General features: G+C 39.0%; 1 protein-coding gene across 3 annotated transcripts in view; it reads left to right on the forward strand.

Annotated features, from left to right (window-relative positions):
• adgrd2 (adhesion G protein-coupled receptor D2) overlaps positions 1–17,815 on the forward strand; it is a 32,085-nt gene that overhangs the window by 5,654 nt on the left and 8,616 nt on the right. For all 3 annotated transcript variants that reach the window (XM_077522245.1, XM_077522244.1, XM_077522243.1), the window contains 12 exons: positions 1,257–1,544; positions 5,141–5,252; positions 7,142–7,279; positions 7,627–7,735; positions 8,809–8,914; positions 8,998–9,053; positions 9,231–9,357; positions 9,511–9,614; positions 10,374–10,476; positions 11,831–11,984; positions 13,721–13,854; positions 15,062–15,177. In XM_077522245.1, the coding sequence (XP_077378371.1) occupies positions 1,257–1,544; positions 5,141–5,252; positions 7,142–7,279; positions 7,627–7,735; positions 8,809–8,914; positions 8,998–9,053; positions 9,231–9,357; positions 9,511–9,614; positions 10,374–10,476; positions 11,831–11,984; positions 13,721–13,854; positions 15,062–15,177 (1,547 nt within the window). The remainder of the gene's footprint in view (positions 1–1,256; positions 1,545–5,140; positions 5,253–7,141; positions 7,280–7,626; positions 7,736–8,808; positions 8,915–8,997; positions 9,054–9,230; positions 9,358–9,510; positions 9,615–10,373; positions 10,477–11,830; positions 11,985–13,720; positions 13,855–15,061; positions 15,178–17,815) is intronic.

The following is a 17,815-nucleotide window of genomic DNA, read 5'->3' on the forward strand; positions in this document are numbered from 1 at the left end:
ACATTCAGAAACAAAACAGGAGCAATCTATCATAAGATGACCATTTTTAAATTTGTTACTTGGGAATCGTTTGTGTGATATGTTCACAATATTTGCACCTTGCCAGAGTCGAAAGTGGAGAAAACCATTTTTGTTTATAAGAAATAATTATGTTTATTCATCACAGTGTTCTTACACAGTCACTTATTTAATTGTAAAAAAAAATGCTAATTTGCGTCTTTGGACATTTAAAAACGCTCGACAGTACATAAAACAATTCTAGTAGGAGCAGATTACATTTATTTTTTTATTATATGCTGAGGGCTGCTAAAACTGGATGGCATGGGTAGTGCAATTCTTCAATTATTGCCATTTTCAACAGATTGGTCAATAATTTATAATAAATAAATAAATAAAATAACAGAGACTGTGTGGACTGACTGAATAGTAGGCCTATAGATTTTTATTTTTTTTTTGTGACTGGTTTTGGCTCGATGTACAGTGTTCCCTCGTTTTCCGCTGGGGTTAGGTTCCAAAAAATACCCGCAATAAATGAAATCCGCGAAGTAGTTAGCTTTATGTTTTACAATTCTTATAAATGTTTTAAGGCTCTAAAATCCCCTACCACACAATTTAGACACTTTTCTCATCGAGGCATTTACATGTTCTCACATTTCTCTCTTGTTCAAACATTGATAATGTTCAAAACTTCATAAATTTTATAAAATGGGTATATTACTGCAAAAAAATATGCAAAATTGCACTTAAATAAAAATCCGCGATACAGCGAGACTGCGAAACGTGAACCGCGTTATAGCGAGGGAAGACTGTACTACAGTCCAGTGGTGGCCAAGTTGGGTCCTCAAGAGCCCCTATCCAGCCTGTTTTCCATGTCTCCCTCCTTCAGCGCAGCTGAATATAATGATCAGCTAATCAGCGAGCTTTGCACAAGCCTGATAACGATCCTGATCATTAATCAGGTGTGTTGGTGGAGAGAAACATGGAAAATAGGCTGGATAGGGGCTCTCGGGGACCTAACTTGGCCACCCCCGTACGACACTATATCCTGTGAATGTGTTTGTGTGTGTCTATAAAGGATATACGATTATGATAAACAAATAATTGATTGTGTATATTAACATCCTGTGTCAACAGAATCTGAAATTTACATCTGGGAGTTAGTGAAAAATAGCATAGATGTCTCAGTGCAGTCTATCGTGTAGTGTTGTTATTGTAAATGATCTGGAAGAATACAGCCGGTCTGTGTGTACTCTCAGGCGGTACTGGGACAGCAGTCATCAGGGCTGAGCAGCCTGGCCGAAGCTTCCGCCCTGCTGGACGTGTCTGTCCAGGCTCTGCACGACACAAGGCAGGAGGGACTCCAGCCAACAGACATGGTTTCCCTCATTCAGTTGCTGTCTCTGGCTGCTGATGTTCCCCCACAGCTTTCCGATTCAACCAATCACACCAAGGAGAGCGCCCAGGAGCTAAGCCAGCACTTCATCAGTGTGGCCGACAGCGTCATCAGCCAGGAAAATGCCTTCAAGTGGCAGGTCATCAAAGAGGTAGCGTCCACTGCGTTGTACCTTCGTATCGTCGCTTTGTCTTGCTGCACTTTTTTGCTCTGCTTTTGACCGTTTTAGGTGATCATTCATGGCTGCTTTTAAGAAACAGAAAACTTTTTGCAGAAACATGCATATGCAGAAAACAAACCCTATACACAATAGGGATGTAACGATAAGGGCAATATCGTGATATCGTGATATTAAAGCTGCCACAATATCGTCGTCGTCATGTCCACAATATTTAAGAGGAACACATCTGTTAAAAAAGTCATGTTGATTTCAATATGTGCAGTTCTAGCACCCTCTAGTGGCTAGTTTATTAGTGCAATTTAATTTTCATTGGGGATGTTTTGGCCTTCTATGTTTAAAATCTATGCTAATTGTCAGATGAAGGGGAACCTAAATTGCTTGTGCTTATGTACAAAATCACAATATTGTGCTTTTTTGAGTATGAGTATCTATTTATTTATTTTTTACAATATTGTGATCTTATTTAATTATTGCCAACCCCACCCACAATATTGTAATAATTATCGTATCGTGACGTTTGGATATCGTTACATCCCAAATGCACAACCTTACAATTGGATACATAAACTTTTCAACTTTCAACATGGCAGACGGCGCCAAAGGATTCGGGAATAGAAAGAAATATTAACGTTTTATCATTATCGTCTGCTACCACAAATTGGCTTATTTACAGAATTTTAAAAGTTACCTCAATATTTACAGCACTTACCGTCTGCATGTTGATCCTTCCTCATCATGTCTGCTATGTTGTATTTTTTTCACTACAAGCATTAATCACGTCTCATCTGTGTTCAGAAGCTGAGCAATTATTATATGTTATCTGAGCCCAAGCAACTGTGACATCATTTTCAGTTGACGGCAAGTGGCAAAAAGGCCGCCTCATGAGATGGATAAAAACTGGTGGATTTTGCTGCTTAACTCAGAATCCACAAATACAATATTAATCAGAATTCACAGTTCAGGTTGAGCTCCCCTTTCACCAAAGTATTTTCTCAAAACATTATATTTTTCAGTATCCTAAAAAGAGAAATGTTAACCATAGAGGCCATACATTATATGATCATTGCAGTCACTTCTTCAGGCATTTGAAAAGAGTGGGTAGGTTTTCGCCCCTCGCCACTAGAGGGCAATGCGTGTGTGTGTGTGTGTGTGTGTGTGTGTGGGTGTGTGTGTGTGTGTGTGTGTGTGTGTGTGTGTGTGTGTGTGTGTGTGTGTGTGTGTGTGTGTGTGTTTTTTCCCTCCATAAATTGATGTACTGTGAGGTTATCAGGGACAAGTGAACAGTACCATCAATTACGTTATCAAGCTTCTTATTTCTGGATGAAAGCATTTCCTAACTCACACTATTTTCACACATCCAGCTTTTGCATTTCTCTCCATTGAACCTACAAGCTCAGAGTACATTATATACTGCACAGAAACTTCCATTTAGACAGATTTAATAGAAGGAATGAAGACATAACTAGGTTTAATTTTTCAATGTGATAGAAAGTATTATATAATTATTGCAGAGAATCCATCCACTTTCTACATATTTTGTTCTCATTAGTTTAACCAGAAATTGGAATCTATCTTAACTGCAAGGGTATGCCCTGGAATGGCCAATCACAGGGCACATAGACAAACAACTGTTCATATTCACACTTATTGTCAGTTTAAGACAGGTCTTCAATTTATCAAACTTGCATGTTTTGGGAAAATGGTCGGAAGCCAGGAGAACCTGAAGAAAAAAAATCTATGCACAGGGAGAACATGCAAACTACATACTGTGAGGCACTCACCACTATTCTGGGCTGACTTTCAATAATAATAATAATAATAATAATAATAATAATTCTGATGATTATGATAATAATAATAACAACAACAACAACAACAACAACAACAACAACAATAATAATAATAATAATAATAATAATGATGATGATGATGATGATGATGATAATTATTATTATTATTATTATTACTTTAGGGCGGCACAGTGTGGTTAACTGGTTAGCACGTCCGCTTCCCAGTACTGAGGACTGGGTGGAGTTTGCATGTTCTCCCCGTGCCCGCGTGGGTCTTCTCCGGGTACTCCGGTCTCCTCCCACATTCCAAAGACATGCATGGCAGGTTAATTGGGCGCTCCGAATTGACCCTAGGTGTGCTTCTGTGAATGTGTTTCTGGCAACCGGTTCAGGGTGTCCCCCGCCTACCGCCCAAAGCCAGCTGAGATAGGCTCCAGCGCCCTCCGCGACCCTTGTGAGGAATAAGCAGTCAAGAAGATGGACGGATGGATGGATAATAATAATAATAATAATAATAATAACAATAATGATTATATACCGTATTTTCACGACTATAAGGCGCACCACATTATAAGGCGCATTTTCAATGAATGACATATTTTAAAACTTTTTCCATATAAAGTCGCTAAAGTAGAGGCTGGGGTTACGTTATGCATCCATTAGATGGTGCTGCGCTAAAGGGAATGTCAACAAAACAGTCAAGATAGGTCAGTCAAACTTTATTAATAGATTACAAACCAGCTTTCTGACAACTCCATTCGCTCCCAAAATGAATAAACAGCTGTTTTATTATTTTCTCTGAGGTAAAGTATTAGTATTAGCTAGCGATCCAAGATGGCGGGATCTTCGTTACTGATCGTGCATAGTCACCGATAGCGTCTTGACAGCGAGACCTGTTGCGGCTCAATATTGATCCATATATAAGGCGCATGGTCAGCTTTTGAAAAAAATTGAAAGCTATTAAGTGTGCCTTATAGTCATGAAAATACGGTAAGTATTATAAAAACAACTACTAATAATAATGATGATGATGATGGTGATTCATCTTCTTCGTCTTCTTCTTCTTCTTCTTATTATTATTATTATTGGTCCTCACATCAGCCTCAATCGCACCTTTTTCTAAATCTCTTGTTCCACTACGCTAGTGATGTGCTTGTGGATCCATATGGAAGGCAACTCATGGAAAATGTGTTCGTATGAACGCTCGCCTCCCTTCCCCCCTGGCCTCTCAATACTCCAAGGCCATCTCGGCCCAGATTCAATGGATGAGCATCTCTTTCACAAACTGTTGCCATGCTCTTGCGCTAACCGCCTCCTTGCCACACTGCCCCTGCTTGTATCCAAGGCTCAGCTCTCCTGAATATTGTGTTCAGAATGAGAGGTTTCAAAGCTGACAATGGAAAAAATCCATGATTACCCCTGCATTATAGAATTGAACATTGGACTTTGTGAGTGTTATACAGCCAAAGTGTATTTAGGCTCTGGAAACTGTAAAGAATGCTGAACACATTTTTTGGATTGGCACAGAGTAGGCTAAAATGATTGAAACAACTGTGTATTAATAAACCAGGTCCTCAGTTCTCTTTTGAATATTAATTGTCAATGTCATATAATGTTGTTATAAGCGGAGAACAACTCCATATTGTGGTCCATAATCAGTTGATGAAATTGTCTGGTATCAGAATATTTTGTGTATCTGCATGCTTTTGTAGCTGATCTGCTATAGAAGGGAGGGTGGTTGGTAACGTGCCAGTGTTGCCTGTACTATCTATATAGGTGGTGAATGGTCCCATGGATGTGGTGAAGAGTATTGACCGGATGGTGACCAACTTGAGCCCCAGGTTGATGGCAGAGAGAGATCACCTGACATTTCACAGCCCCAACATCAGTGAGTATCACACAGAAAACAACAACTTAATACTGTCACCAATTATTTATTGACTTCACTTAATATGTTAAAATACGCCTAAAAAAAATAAACGTTCAATATGGTGTGTCATTAGATTTGTTTTTGAAAGAAAATTACATTTTGTCTATGCCAGAGATATACTCGATGTGATGTGATGTCATGCTGAAAAAACAAACAAAAACAAAACAAAACTATGAGTTACTTAGTCGAAGGTGCGAGAAAATGATAATAATTCCCAGGGCCCTTAACCAATTAGCTACATTGAAGTGGTGGGGCCCCAAGTGGGATTTCAACCCCCCCGTAGGGCTTGAAACAAAAACACGTGTTAATCGTGTTTCACTCCACAATGTATATGATTTTTTTTCTTTTCAGTCAGCAATAGTGTGACTCAGATTAAGTCTTGTCAAAAGAAGCACAGTGAATGCTTTGGTGCTATCTGAAATTTAGTTGACTGGGGTGATTTTTTTTTTTTTTTTTTTTTTTGGTTACAGAAGTAGAAAACAGCACAGGTCGCTGCATACCTGAAGTGCACATTCTTTCACCTAAGATTTTCTTCTTTTCACATTGGCAATTACCTAAATTTCTCCAAGAAAAATATAAATGTTTTGGGGTTTTGCATTCTTTCCACATTTCCACATTCCACCACAGAAAGTATATGTACACGACTCCTACAATGTTAATCAGTCTTAATTACAATCCAAAGTAATTATCGGAGTGCATCTTACACCTCTATTTGGCACATATTATTTTGAATGACTAATTTAAAAATGTTGAGTTATTCATTCCATACCAACGCCTCCCCCAGAGCTCGGTGCTCGGGGTACAGAGCCTTCACAGTCTCTCCACCCACTCTTGAATTTGCGCCCAATCCCAACCCTTGAAGACCCCTAAGATCTCTACACCATCAAATCACTCCTAATGCCCACTTTTTCCAAACAGATTTTAATACTCAAATATGTCTTGTTTTATTCCAGTTTTTCATTGTTTTTTCTATCTCAGTATTTTATTTGTAGGGCATCTTTGAGTATGCATTACAGGTCCTCTACGAAAGCATATTTATTATTATTATTATTATTATTATTATTATTATTATTATTATTATTATTATTATTATGGGAATATCTTGCTTCTCTGAATCAGTTTCCGTCGTCATTAACTCATTTACTCCCAAAAACGTATACATACGTTCTATTTTAAATATTATCATGCTCCCAAAGATGTATTGACACGTTTTGGCTTTGATGCAGCCTCTGAACTGAAGAGAATGCTTGACGTAATGGTAGTTATTACAAAAACGGCCAGCAGGTAGCAGCAGAGTATAAGAGATCAAAAAGCTCTTTCCCCCACTATTTTCAACAGATTTGTGAATAATGATGAAACTTAGCCATATTCTAATGCTAATTGATGCAAAATAGAAACAGATAGAAATATGCTTTTTTTTTTCCTGATGAAAGAAGAGGCTCTAATCTTTCTTTTGGTAGATTCCATGTTTTTATAGCAATAGGACACAATATTCTATGGGCCTTGCAAAATCCTGGGAGTGAATGAGTTAATGCTGAAATAAATGAAACTAATAATCCAGTGGTCAGAAAAAGTCCCAATCAAAATATGTGGTTGTACATCTTAAACGGCATCTGTCAGACATATCTTTTAGTTCCTGATCCAAAAGGGTGACCAATACAGCTATCGGCCACCGTCGCAAGTACAGATACCTTGAAATTATGCCGGGTGCATTCGCCCATGCATCTTTACTCAAAAGTATTCAGAAAAATTTGTAAATTATTTCAGTACAATAAAGTGTTTCCATAGTATGTCCTCTTGAAGCAAAGTCCCACCTTAAATCTGCTTTTATCTCTTGTTATTTACAGAATTAGCCGTGCAGCAGCAGAGGCTTCAGCAATCATCAACTAAAGGAATAAGTTTCTGTGGGCCTGAGACTGAGAAACAATCCGCCTCAGACTGCATTTCAGTGCCACATCAAAAGATCCAGGATCTCCTTAACAAAGGTGGACTCAACACTCCAAGAACCAATTGTTTTCTTTCTCACTTATACATTCACTTAAATCAGTTGCATAGTTACAGTATTTTTCACAACGCAGTCACATCACTTTGCTTGCAAAGGAGACGCGTTCAGTCATGCGGGTGAATGCAACGACGGACAGGCGAGAATGTGTAGTATGCATTCAGATTTTTTCCTTCCAAGGTCATGTAATAAAGTGCAAATGGAGGCTCACTGTTGGGGTTTGCAACAACACTTTATCCTGAACAATAAGTGATCCTAAATTAGCACCTTCTCTGTATTGTTTCATTCATACGGACATCTTGTTAATCTTTAGTTGTGCCTAATGTACAGGATTCCATAAGCTTACCCTGGTCAACACATGGTATGGTTCTCTGCGGCCTCTTTTCAATCCTGAAGAAAACATCAGTATGGTTCCGACCGTCACAGATGGCAGCCAAAGGTATTGGACAAGAATTACAGTTTCCTTTACTTTTATATTTTACATCAAGTCCAATATCTTGATGAAGCCAACAGCACCACATCATCTGCAAAAAGCAGAGATGCAATGCTGAGGCCACCAAACCGGACCCCCTCAACGCCTCGGCTGCGTCTAGAAATTCTGTCCATAAAAGTTATGAACAGAATCGGTGAGAAAGGGCAGCCTTGGCGGAGTCCAACCCTCACTGGAAACGAATCCGACTTACTGCCGGGCAAGGGAAACGTCCGTCCATTTATTTTACTCGTTATAAGGGATCAGTGAGCCGTGCTTTGTCTGACGGTGACCCCTCACCTAGGACCTGATTGCCATGGGTGAACCTGCTAGGTGCATTAAAGCCCCAGACAACATAGCTTCTAGGATCATTGACACACACAAAACCCTCCACCACGGTAAGGTGGAGGGGGAGAGTATATTTTACATACCGTATTTTCCGCACTATAAGGCGCACCTAAAAGCCTTCAATTTTTTCAAAAGCTGACCATGCGCCTTATAAATGGATCAATATAGAGCCGCAACAGGTCTCGCTGTCAAGACGCTATCGGTGACCCTGCTCATGCGCAGAAGATCCCGCCATCTTGGATCGCTAACTAATACTAATACTTTACCTCAGAGAAAATAATAAAACAGCTGTTTATTCATTTTGGGAGTGAATGGAGTTGTCAGAAAGCTGGTTTGTAATCTATTAATAAATTTGACTGACCTATCTGACTGTTTTGTTGACATTCCCTTTAGCACAGCACCATCTAATGGATGCATAACGTAACCCCAGCCTCTACTGTAGCGCCTTATATATGGAAAAAGTTTTAAAATATGTCATTCATTGACGGTGTGCTTTATAATGCCTTATAGTGCGGAAAATATGGTAATATAATTAGTGATATAGATTATACTTTATTCAGAAATGATACTTATTAGTCAATACAGTATTTTCCATCTAAAATTTTATTTTGTACTGATTATATGTATTTGTATTTGTAGGTGGAAGCAATAGAGCAATATTATTGAGAGGTATAAAATGAACGTATGCACTTTAGGTATTTGGGTACGATCCTGGGCTCCTCTGTCATATCCACCACAGTGCTGGGCGACAACCAACACGTCAGTACAGCTGTTCACTTTCAACTCCATCACAAAGTGCAGGTAGGGAAGCACATTTGAGTACAGTATTCACAATTATCCTTTCAATCATACCATTTATTCTATTGGCGCTATGTGTCTAATAGAATCCGGCTGGTGCTGTCTATGATCCAGTGTGCGCCTTCTGGGATTTTAATCTCACGTAAGAACACTTTGGAACAGAACAATTTGAGATTTTGCATGCCTTTCAAATACCAACGTTATCTGACTGTAAGATCAAAACAAATGACAATGCCCCAAACTGTTCAAGATGTTGGAATATTTCCATTCTTCCCATTCCTGTATGGGGTGAGATAAATACATATCTGTTTCTATCTAGTCCAGAGGCTGGTGGCTGGTGGAATACCAAAGGGTGTGAGGTCGTTTCCAAACAATATGGTTACACTGTGTGCTACTGCAATCACACCACCAATTTTGCATTGCTACTACAGGTCTATGAAGCCCAGGTAACCTTCGCTCGCTTTATTCAGGCTTATTTTTTCCCGTCAGTGTTTGCTGCTATTTACTCACCGCTCATAGGTTCATTATGTACTTACTATACCGTACGTGGGGTGTGCGTTGGTTGTGCGCGCGCCCGTGTGCATTTGTGTGTGTTTTAGCCGAGCCCAGAAAACAAAAAAGCTTTGCAGGTGCTGACGTTCATTGGCTGTGGAGTGTCTCTGTGTGGCCTCCTCTTCACCTTCATCCTCTTCATTGCTGTGGGGTGAGTCACGAATATCACAGAGCACACCCTTTAAAGCACTGAGGTTGAAAAGCATTTCAAAAACCACTAGCAGATTCACATCAGGGAGAAAAAAAATAGACAGGTTTGTTGAAGAGCATCAGAGAATTTCCTTTTAAAATACTCCTATGGAGGTTCGATTATCTTTGATGGCAATGTTATATTGTACTTAAAGTCTCAAAGTAATATTAACTCATTCACTCCCAGCCATTTTCACAGAAGCAATCCCGTTCGCTCCCGGCTGTTTTACTGGATTTTGACTGATTTTGCAAGGCCCACAGAATATTGTGTTCTATTGCTATAAAAGCATGGAACCTATCAAAAGAAAGATTAAAGTCTCTTCTTTCATCAAGAAAAAAAAGTATGTTTCTATCTCTTTCCATTTTGCAGCAATTAGGATTAGAATATAGCTAAGTTTCATCAATTTTCACAAATCTATTTAAAATTCTAAGTAATTGAGCTTTTTTTCTACATGGCCCTGGTTCATTACCTTTGCTCTGCTGCCACCTGCTGGCTGTTTGTGTAATAACTACCATTTCTGCAACCGTTCTTTGCAGTTGAGAGGCTGCGTCAAAGCAGTCTGTGTGCTCTAGCATAAAAAAAAAGAAAAAGGAAAAAAAACAAACGTATAAATACGTCTTTGGGACACTTAAATCATAAAAAAAATGTATTTACACGTTATTGGGAGCAAATGAGGAGTTAATATTTCTTCATCATGTTCATTTGTTTGCCTTTTTATAGGGTTCCTAAATCAGACCGCACCACTGTCCATAAGAACCTGATTGTTGCTCTCAGCACTGCTGAGTTACTGTTAATGTGCAGTGACTGGGCGTCGGCCAATGAGGTGAGAATACATACATAATGTTTCTGTCACAAAATGCAGTGCAAGTAACACAAGGTTGGCAACAACTGAATACTTGGAGTTTGTTGAAAAAGAAGCCAGCATGCACAAAGGAAATCAAACATGTTTTTAGGAGGAGGTCCTGTCTTCAGAAAATGAGCCGTTTTTTTCAGCATCGCCTCTGTTGCGAGGCCGATGTCAAGCACGGCCTCTGCCATGACCGCAGCAAAAAGTGGTTGTGATCTACAGTATATAAGAACCTGGACTCACAATCGCCATCTGAGGGTAGCCATCTTGTGTTGACACTGTTATTGTATGTTCGTCTACAGCGTTTATGTGTGAATATTCGTTATTTGAAGGAATATCACTCACGATGTCGATGCTAATTTTCCTGTTAGCATTCCAATGCGATCCTCCAGTTACTGTAGCATTAACGCTAGCGATATTTAATCAACAAATCACGTTTTGTTTAAATCTACAACGTGTTAATTCTTTTTGTTGTGCATTTGGTTTTACAGTAATCTCCAACGGTGAAGTTATTAACCCTTTCTCGGATAGTCCACTATAGTGGACAGCTATTAAAACATTGTTTTCTCCTATAGAAATGAATCTTTTTGCCACAGTTGGCCATTAGCTAGTAGACACTACGTAGTCTTGACAACAAGATGACCAACAGAAGTTCAGATGTAACATGCAAAGAAGTAATAAGTGTCTATTCCTTCTATTCCAGGAGGCCCTTGCCTCCATGAGGTTTTTTTTATCTTATATGAAAACATTTAAACACATTCTTCATGGTGAAATGTGCACGTAGCGCTTGACCACACACAACACTCTGTGGCATTTTTGCTGCAGAGAAAGAAAATAACATCAAAATGATGTGACAAAATCGATGTATTCAAGTTTGGAGCGCTTCGCAAATGGCAACACAAGATGGCCGCCGGTGGCTTCACTCCTTACTGTGGTCTGCATCAGCAGTGCAGGTTCTAGTATACCCCTGTGTTGTGACAAGGCAAGAGGGAGTGTTAAAAAAGTGAGTCCCCTTAAAAGCATTGGTTGCTTTTTCATTCGCAGCAACAGCACTTGATCATAAGCCGCTGAATGACATTTTATCAATGGGTGTAGCATCTAGGAATGGGACAATACAACCATGTTGTATGTGTTCTGCATGCTTGTTGCACATTTATTCACTCAGTTGTTACTGGCTTCAAAGCACAACTCAGAGTAAAACGCAGTAAAGCGTAAAATCACTTGCACAAGTGGATGATTTGGGGAAAAAAAGAATATAGAATAACCAAAGTCAGAGTATAAGCACCTATTGTATCAAGATCATTATTTTTCTATACTTCAACTTCTGCAGGCTGCCTGTTTTGTGGTGACTGCACTGCTCCATCTCTTCTTCATGGCCTCTTTTTCCTGGATGCTGGTTGAAGGTTTGCTGTTGTGGAGCAAAGTTGTGTCTGTCAACATCAGTGAGGACCGCAGAATGAAATTGTACTATATCATTGGCTGGGGTAAGTTTAAAGGGCCAGTCTGCCGGTTTCACTCACGAAAAGGCCCCTTTTAAATACAGGATTTAAACAGACAAACTTCTTCTCAGTTTACAGCTCTGGGATTCTCTTTATGTCTGGTGGTGATTTTGTACTAAAGCCCCCCAAAGCCTGTATTTTGCCATTTTGTGTTTGTTTTGTAAACATCGGGACGTTTCTGTGGAAAGACAGTGTTTACAACCCTCCAGCCAATCGCAGAGCGGGGGGTGGCGTGTTGCAAACGGGGCCGGGCGAACGTGTCAGCTGCGTGACGTCACTCCCTCGGCAATTTGAGCGCACGGATTATTATTATTTTTTTTTTTTTCAGTCACTTACTCACTCACAGAAGCTTACGTGTGTGAATGAGTGAGTGAAAAAAAAAATCTGTGCGTACTGTCAAATTGCCGCGGGAGTAACATCACACTGCTGTGGTGTTTTGTTTTTGTTTTTGCGTTTTGTTTTTTTTCTTTCGGTTTGGGTTTTTTTGATTTGCAGTCGTGTTTAGTTTTTTGTTTTTGCGTTTTGCACTTCAGGGCCACCGTAATTAAGTGCACAAGACTGCATTAGGGCAAAGCCTGACCATGCTTGACTTGGAACTATTCCAGAGTCCAATTAGTGGAAAGTATTTTCCTCCACAGCAGGCTGAGTTAAGGCTGAGTACCGTATTTTCCGAACTATAAGGCCCACCGCATTATAAGGCGCACCTTCAATGAATGACATATTTTAAACCCTTTTCCATATATAAAGGCGCTACAATAGAGGCTGGGGTTACGTTATGCATCCATTAGATGGTGCTGCGCTAAAGGGAATGTCAACAAAACAGTCAGATAGGTCAGTCAAACTTTATTGATAGATTACAAACCAGCTTTCTGACAACTCCATTCACTCCCAAAATGAATAAACAGCTGTTTTATTATTTTCTCTGAGGTAAAGTATTAGTATTAGCTAGCGATCCAAGATGGCGGGATCTTCTGCCAATCGTGCAGGGTCACCGATAGCGTATTGACAGCGAGACCTGTTGCGGCTTAGTATTAATCCATATATAAGGCGCACTGGATTATAAAGCGTATGGTCAGCTTTTGAAAAAATTAAAGGCTTTTAGGTGCGCCTTATAGTGCGGAAAATACGGTATAATGTGAGGAACTTGATCATTCAGGACAGAGTCAGAAGAAAGCTGCTCCTCTGCTTTAGCATACTCGTACATTGCAATTTGTAGCTTTTGTAGTGCATACACACACGCATGCACCCCCCCCCCCCCACCCCACCCCCCACACACACACAGCTACCATAAAACGTACAGCACAAAGCGAGTGTCATATTGTTATCGAGTGTATTATTTCAAAAGTCATCATGCTTTGTTGAAATTAAGGAGAAGAATTATTGTGTTTAACCTTAACCCAGTCTGTAGCATTTCTAAAACATCCTGCAGCTGCCCATGTTCATGTCCCTAATTGTGTCACTGCGTGTTATATCGCATAAGGAGCTGAGAACAGAATGTGAATCAGCACAACAATATCGAAATGTTTCCTGTAACTCTCCATGCAGATGTGCCGAGTTGTTAGACAAAATAGGCTTGGCGTCGAAGTACAGACAAAATAGTCGGATCATGAGATGCCGAAGCAGTCGCTGTTCTGTAAATATGTCTTCAACCATGTTGCATATTTTAATCTAGCACCATAAGCGTGCTTAATATGCTTTTTTTTTATTAAATTGTTTTGCAGGACTACCTGTTCTAATCGTTGTCGTAACATTGGCAGCGACGGTGAATGAGTACAAGGCCGACGGTCACTGCTGGCTCAATCTGAAAACTGGAACAATCTGGTCTTTTGTGGGACCCGTGATATTTGTTTTGGCGGTATGTGGTTCCATTTAATCCCTAAGAATGACTGTCTTTCTAGTTGTGTGTGCGTGTTTGTTTCTTTTTCTATGCAAGGTTATGTGTGTTTTGGAATACTTTAATTATATATATAATATAGGTTAGTTTTCCTTTGTATTGCATGCAAGAGGGTGACAGATAGGGCTGGGTATTGCCTCCATCCTCACGATACGATACGTATCACGATACGATACGTATCCGATACATATGTATCCGAATACATGATCTTCAAGGCGATACGTATCCCGATATTTTACATTAATTTACTTGCATTTTATAATAACAGTCATATGTATACCTAAAGGATATGTTTATATGCTGGATGACAAAAATGTTTTTTTTTTGTTAGTAGCTCTTCTGGTTTACCACCAAGCGGCATACCTGGTCGAAATGTGTACGCACTGCAAAGCACGGAGCAGTTTTCACAGACACACCGGGAAAATTTATTAATAGGCATGAGCAAAAATGAGCAAAAATATCAAAGTATTAAAATTACAGCTCTAAAAATGTGCTTATTTGAAATATTCGGGGAAATAAAAACAGCATTTTTTTCATGTAACATTCCATTTTGTTTTTTAAATAAAATATAGGAAAATTGGGACATTAAGACACAAGTTTATTAAGTAAATAAATGTTGATATTCTTCCTCTGCTTTAATTTTTCTTAGCAAGACACAGTGTCCAATCACTGGTGAGCTATTTTTGCATTAATTGAAGGCAATTAACTTCAAAGACGCTGCTGGTTTTTATTTTTTAGGTACAATGCAAGCTGCAAAGGCAAACGTTAACTGCCTATTTAAACTTAACGAGCGATATTGATTCCGATGCCTGCGTATCGATACGTGTATCGTAATGAGGCTCGCAACGATATATTGCCGTATCGATTTTTTGAGCACACCTCTACAGATGGTGGTCAGGGTGATTTATATTGCTCAACGATTCTTTGCTTTTGACCCATAATGCAAAATCTTTTTAGGAGTGAGCTTCTGGTCTATTAGAGATTGATATTGATATATAAAAAAAGAGTTTATGCAAAAAAAAAAAAAAAAAAAGTTTTGAAGTATTCATGAGGAGGAGAGGCTTCTCGCGTCTCTCAAAGACAGTCAGGCCAACCGCAGCAACTCTTAATGTGAGCTGGAGGCCAAGTGGAGTTTGTTTGAAATGCTGACGATGTCCTCCACTTACAGGTCAATTCAGTTGTGTTGTGCCGGGTTGTCATGGTGACCGTTTCCAGCGCCCGTCGTCGTACCAAGATGCTCAGTCCAAGCTCAGCATCAAAAATGCCGACCTTTGACCTCACTTGGTAAGCTACAATGGAAATGCTATTCATCCCCCTGACATTATTTTTCTTGTTCCAGTTTTGTTTGCACGATGTGTATGTCTTTCTTCCAGTGAAAAACAAACCCTTACACACACACACACACAAAAAATGATGCCTCCTTGTTGTTCCAGCAAACTATGGTCAATAGAGACAGTGGAGAGATTAAAAGCTGCGGTTCGGGAGTCTTCTGTGGGAGTTGTTTGACCTTATCAGTTTAACACCTGGTCCCAGTACAACATACTCTTGGTGTATAACGATCAACAATAACTGTATTATTTATATAAGGGCCAACCAAATACACACAAACAATGTCTTAACTCTATCTTAGGAGGCAAACGGTGAATAGAAAGGTCAAGTAATTGTCAGAACTTGAATGTTACTCATGTATTTCGTGTATTTTTGGTAGTTTATGAAGACAGAAGCTTTTTATTACATTGGAATTGAGCATTTCTCTGGATTTAGACATAATTCGTTTTTGTCTTGTCTTTGTCTTGACGTGACATCAAGAGAAACAACAAGGAAACATACCCTACATATTTGTTTTATTTATAATTGTTCGCCTTTTGCAGCTGTGTTTTAGACTCATTTCAGTTACATGGTAACAGTACAATCTAGGGATTCTTACAAGATTGTTACTCTTTTGTGACAAATGTAACATTTCGGGGGCTACATGTGATGCATTTCTGGAAAGCAAACATTCAGATTGAATTTATTTTTATAGCCATATTTAATACAAATTGACTGAAAAAAAAATCTGATTCATTCAATTCAAATAGTACAGTTATGCTGTTGTAGACTGGACATCAACTGTAAATATACAGTATAAACATCCATCCATCCATTTTCTTGACCACCTATTCCTCACAAGGGTCGCGGGGGGTGCTGGCGCCTATTTAATCTCAGCTAGCTCTGGGCAGTAGGCGGGGGACACCCTGGACTGGTTGCCAGCCAATCGCAGGTTTTAGATTCTAGTTTCTTCAAAAATATCCACCCTTTGCTCTGTTTTGCACACTCTTGGCATTCTCACCTCTGGGAACTCCTTCAATACTGTTGCAAAACCATTTCAGGTGACTACTTCAGGTGAAGCTCATCGAGGGAATGCTAAGAGTGTGCAAAAGAAAAAAAAAGAATCACCAGAGGAAAGAGTGACTATTTTGAAGAAACTAGAGTAAAACATTTTTCAGTTATTTTGCCTTTTTTAAGTGCATTAGACTACTCCACGTGTTCATCCATAATTTTGATTCCGTGAGAATTAAAGAAAATGCATTGCATGAGAGGGTGTTATTTACTTCCTGTTATGGCCGATAACCGACCGCCAAACTAAGATGTACAAACACCCTAGTTTTACTTTCAGTTTTACTTTATACTTTTTGGAAAAATGTCAAAGTAATTGTCTATGAGGAAAAAAAAATGGCCTGTAAAGCTGAGTCAATTTTGATCTCTTTTTTTTATTTATTTTTATTTTTATTTTTATGTAATTTTTTTGGGCAGGAGAAGTATTCTATTCAAGGATTAAAAAAAAAAAAAAAAAGCTTTTGGAACAGTCTTTGATGCCAAATATGCTTTCTATTTGATGATTTTACATTACGGTAATTACAAGATTTTATTCAAGTAAATTTATGTTATAAGATTTGAAGAAATAAGTAGAACCAGAAGTAGAAAAATGTGATTAATTGAAATTAATTGTGAGAAATTGTGTGATTAATTAGTAAAAAAAAAAAAATAAAATCACTACATATATTTATTTTTATTTTTGTTCTGTAAACTATATGAACCACTAAATGATCTACAAAACGTTTTTCTTTTTGTGTTTTGGGATAGCAAGATCTCTAAAGGCATGCTTGGAAGGAGTTTGGTGTGTAATTACCGACTTATCAAGCCTACCCGTAGCCTGATGTTCTTATTTTTGCATATAACTCGGGACATATTGCTAAGTCTAATGGGTGTGGAGACATTATATTCTGTTCCCTCATTCAGCCAAACGCCCTTCAATCTCAGCATGAAACATACCACGACACCATCCCCGCTATTATTGTGTCTCTTCATTCCATCACAAACAGGCTAGAAGTCTGTGCCAGCGCGAGAGTGTTACGCGCACCCTGGAGATGGAAACGAATTTTGAACATAAAAGAGAGTAAAGTGAGTTCTGGCTTTGTCCTTGCAGATACAGCACGATCGGAAAACGCAATCTCTTCCCCAGGTGCAGCAGCATGACAACAATTGTGGTTTGAACAAAAGAAACAGTTTTTGCCACATCCCTTAAAAAAGGTTAGGGGATGTATAAGCACAATGATTATTGGAAAACTGATTGCAAAAGAATTGCTCAGGGCATGAGGACGGGTAACTGTTCAGAGAAGATTCTGAGGGTTTAAAGAGTTTTATTTTTGATTTATTTATTTATTTTTTACAAAGAGAAGTTCCAAATACCTCAGACACATTTGGAGTCGCTGTTTCTACACAGATGGCCTAAACTGGTAAACGAGCAGAAATCATCATAAGAACTAAGGAGTTTTGAAAGGTCGGGATGTAACGATATCAAAACTTCACGATACGATATTATAACGATATGAAGGTCATGATACGATAATTATCACGATATTGTGGGGGCCTTGGCGATATT

The sequence above is a fragment of the Festucalex cinctus genome, chromosome 5 (assembly GCF_051991245.1).
Source record: "Festucalex cinctus isolate MCC-2025b chromosome 5, RoL_Fcin_1.0, whole genome shotgun sequence".
NCBI classification, from domain to species: domain Eukaryota; kingdom Metazoa; phylum Chordata; class Actinopteri; order Syngnathiformes; family Syngnathidae; genus Festucalex; species Festucalex cinctus.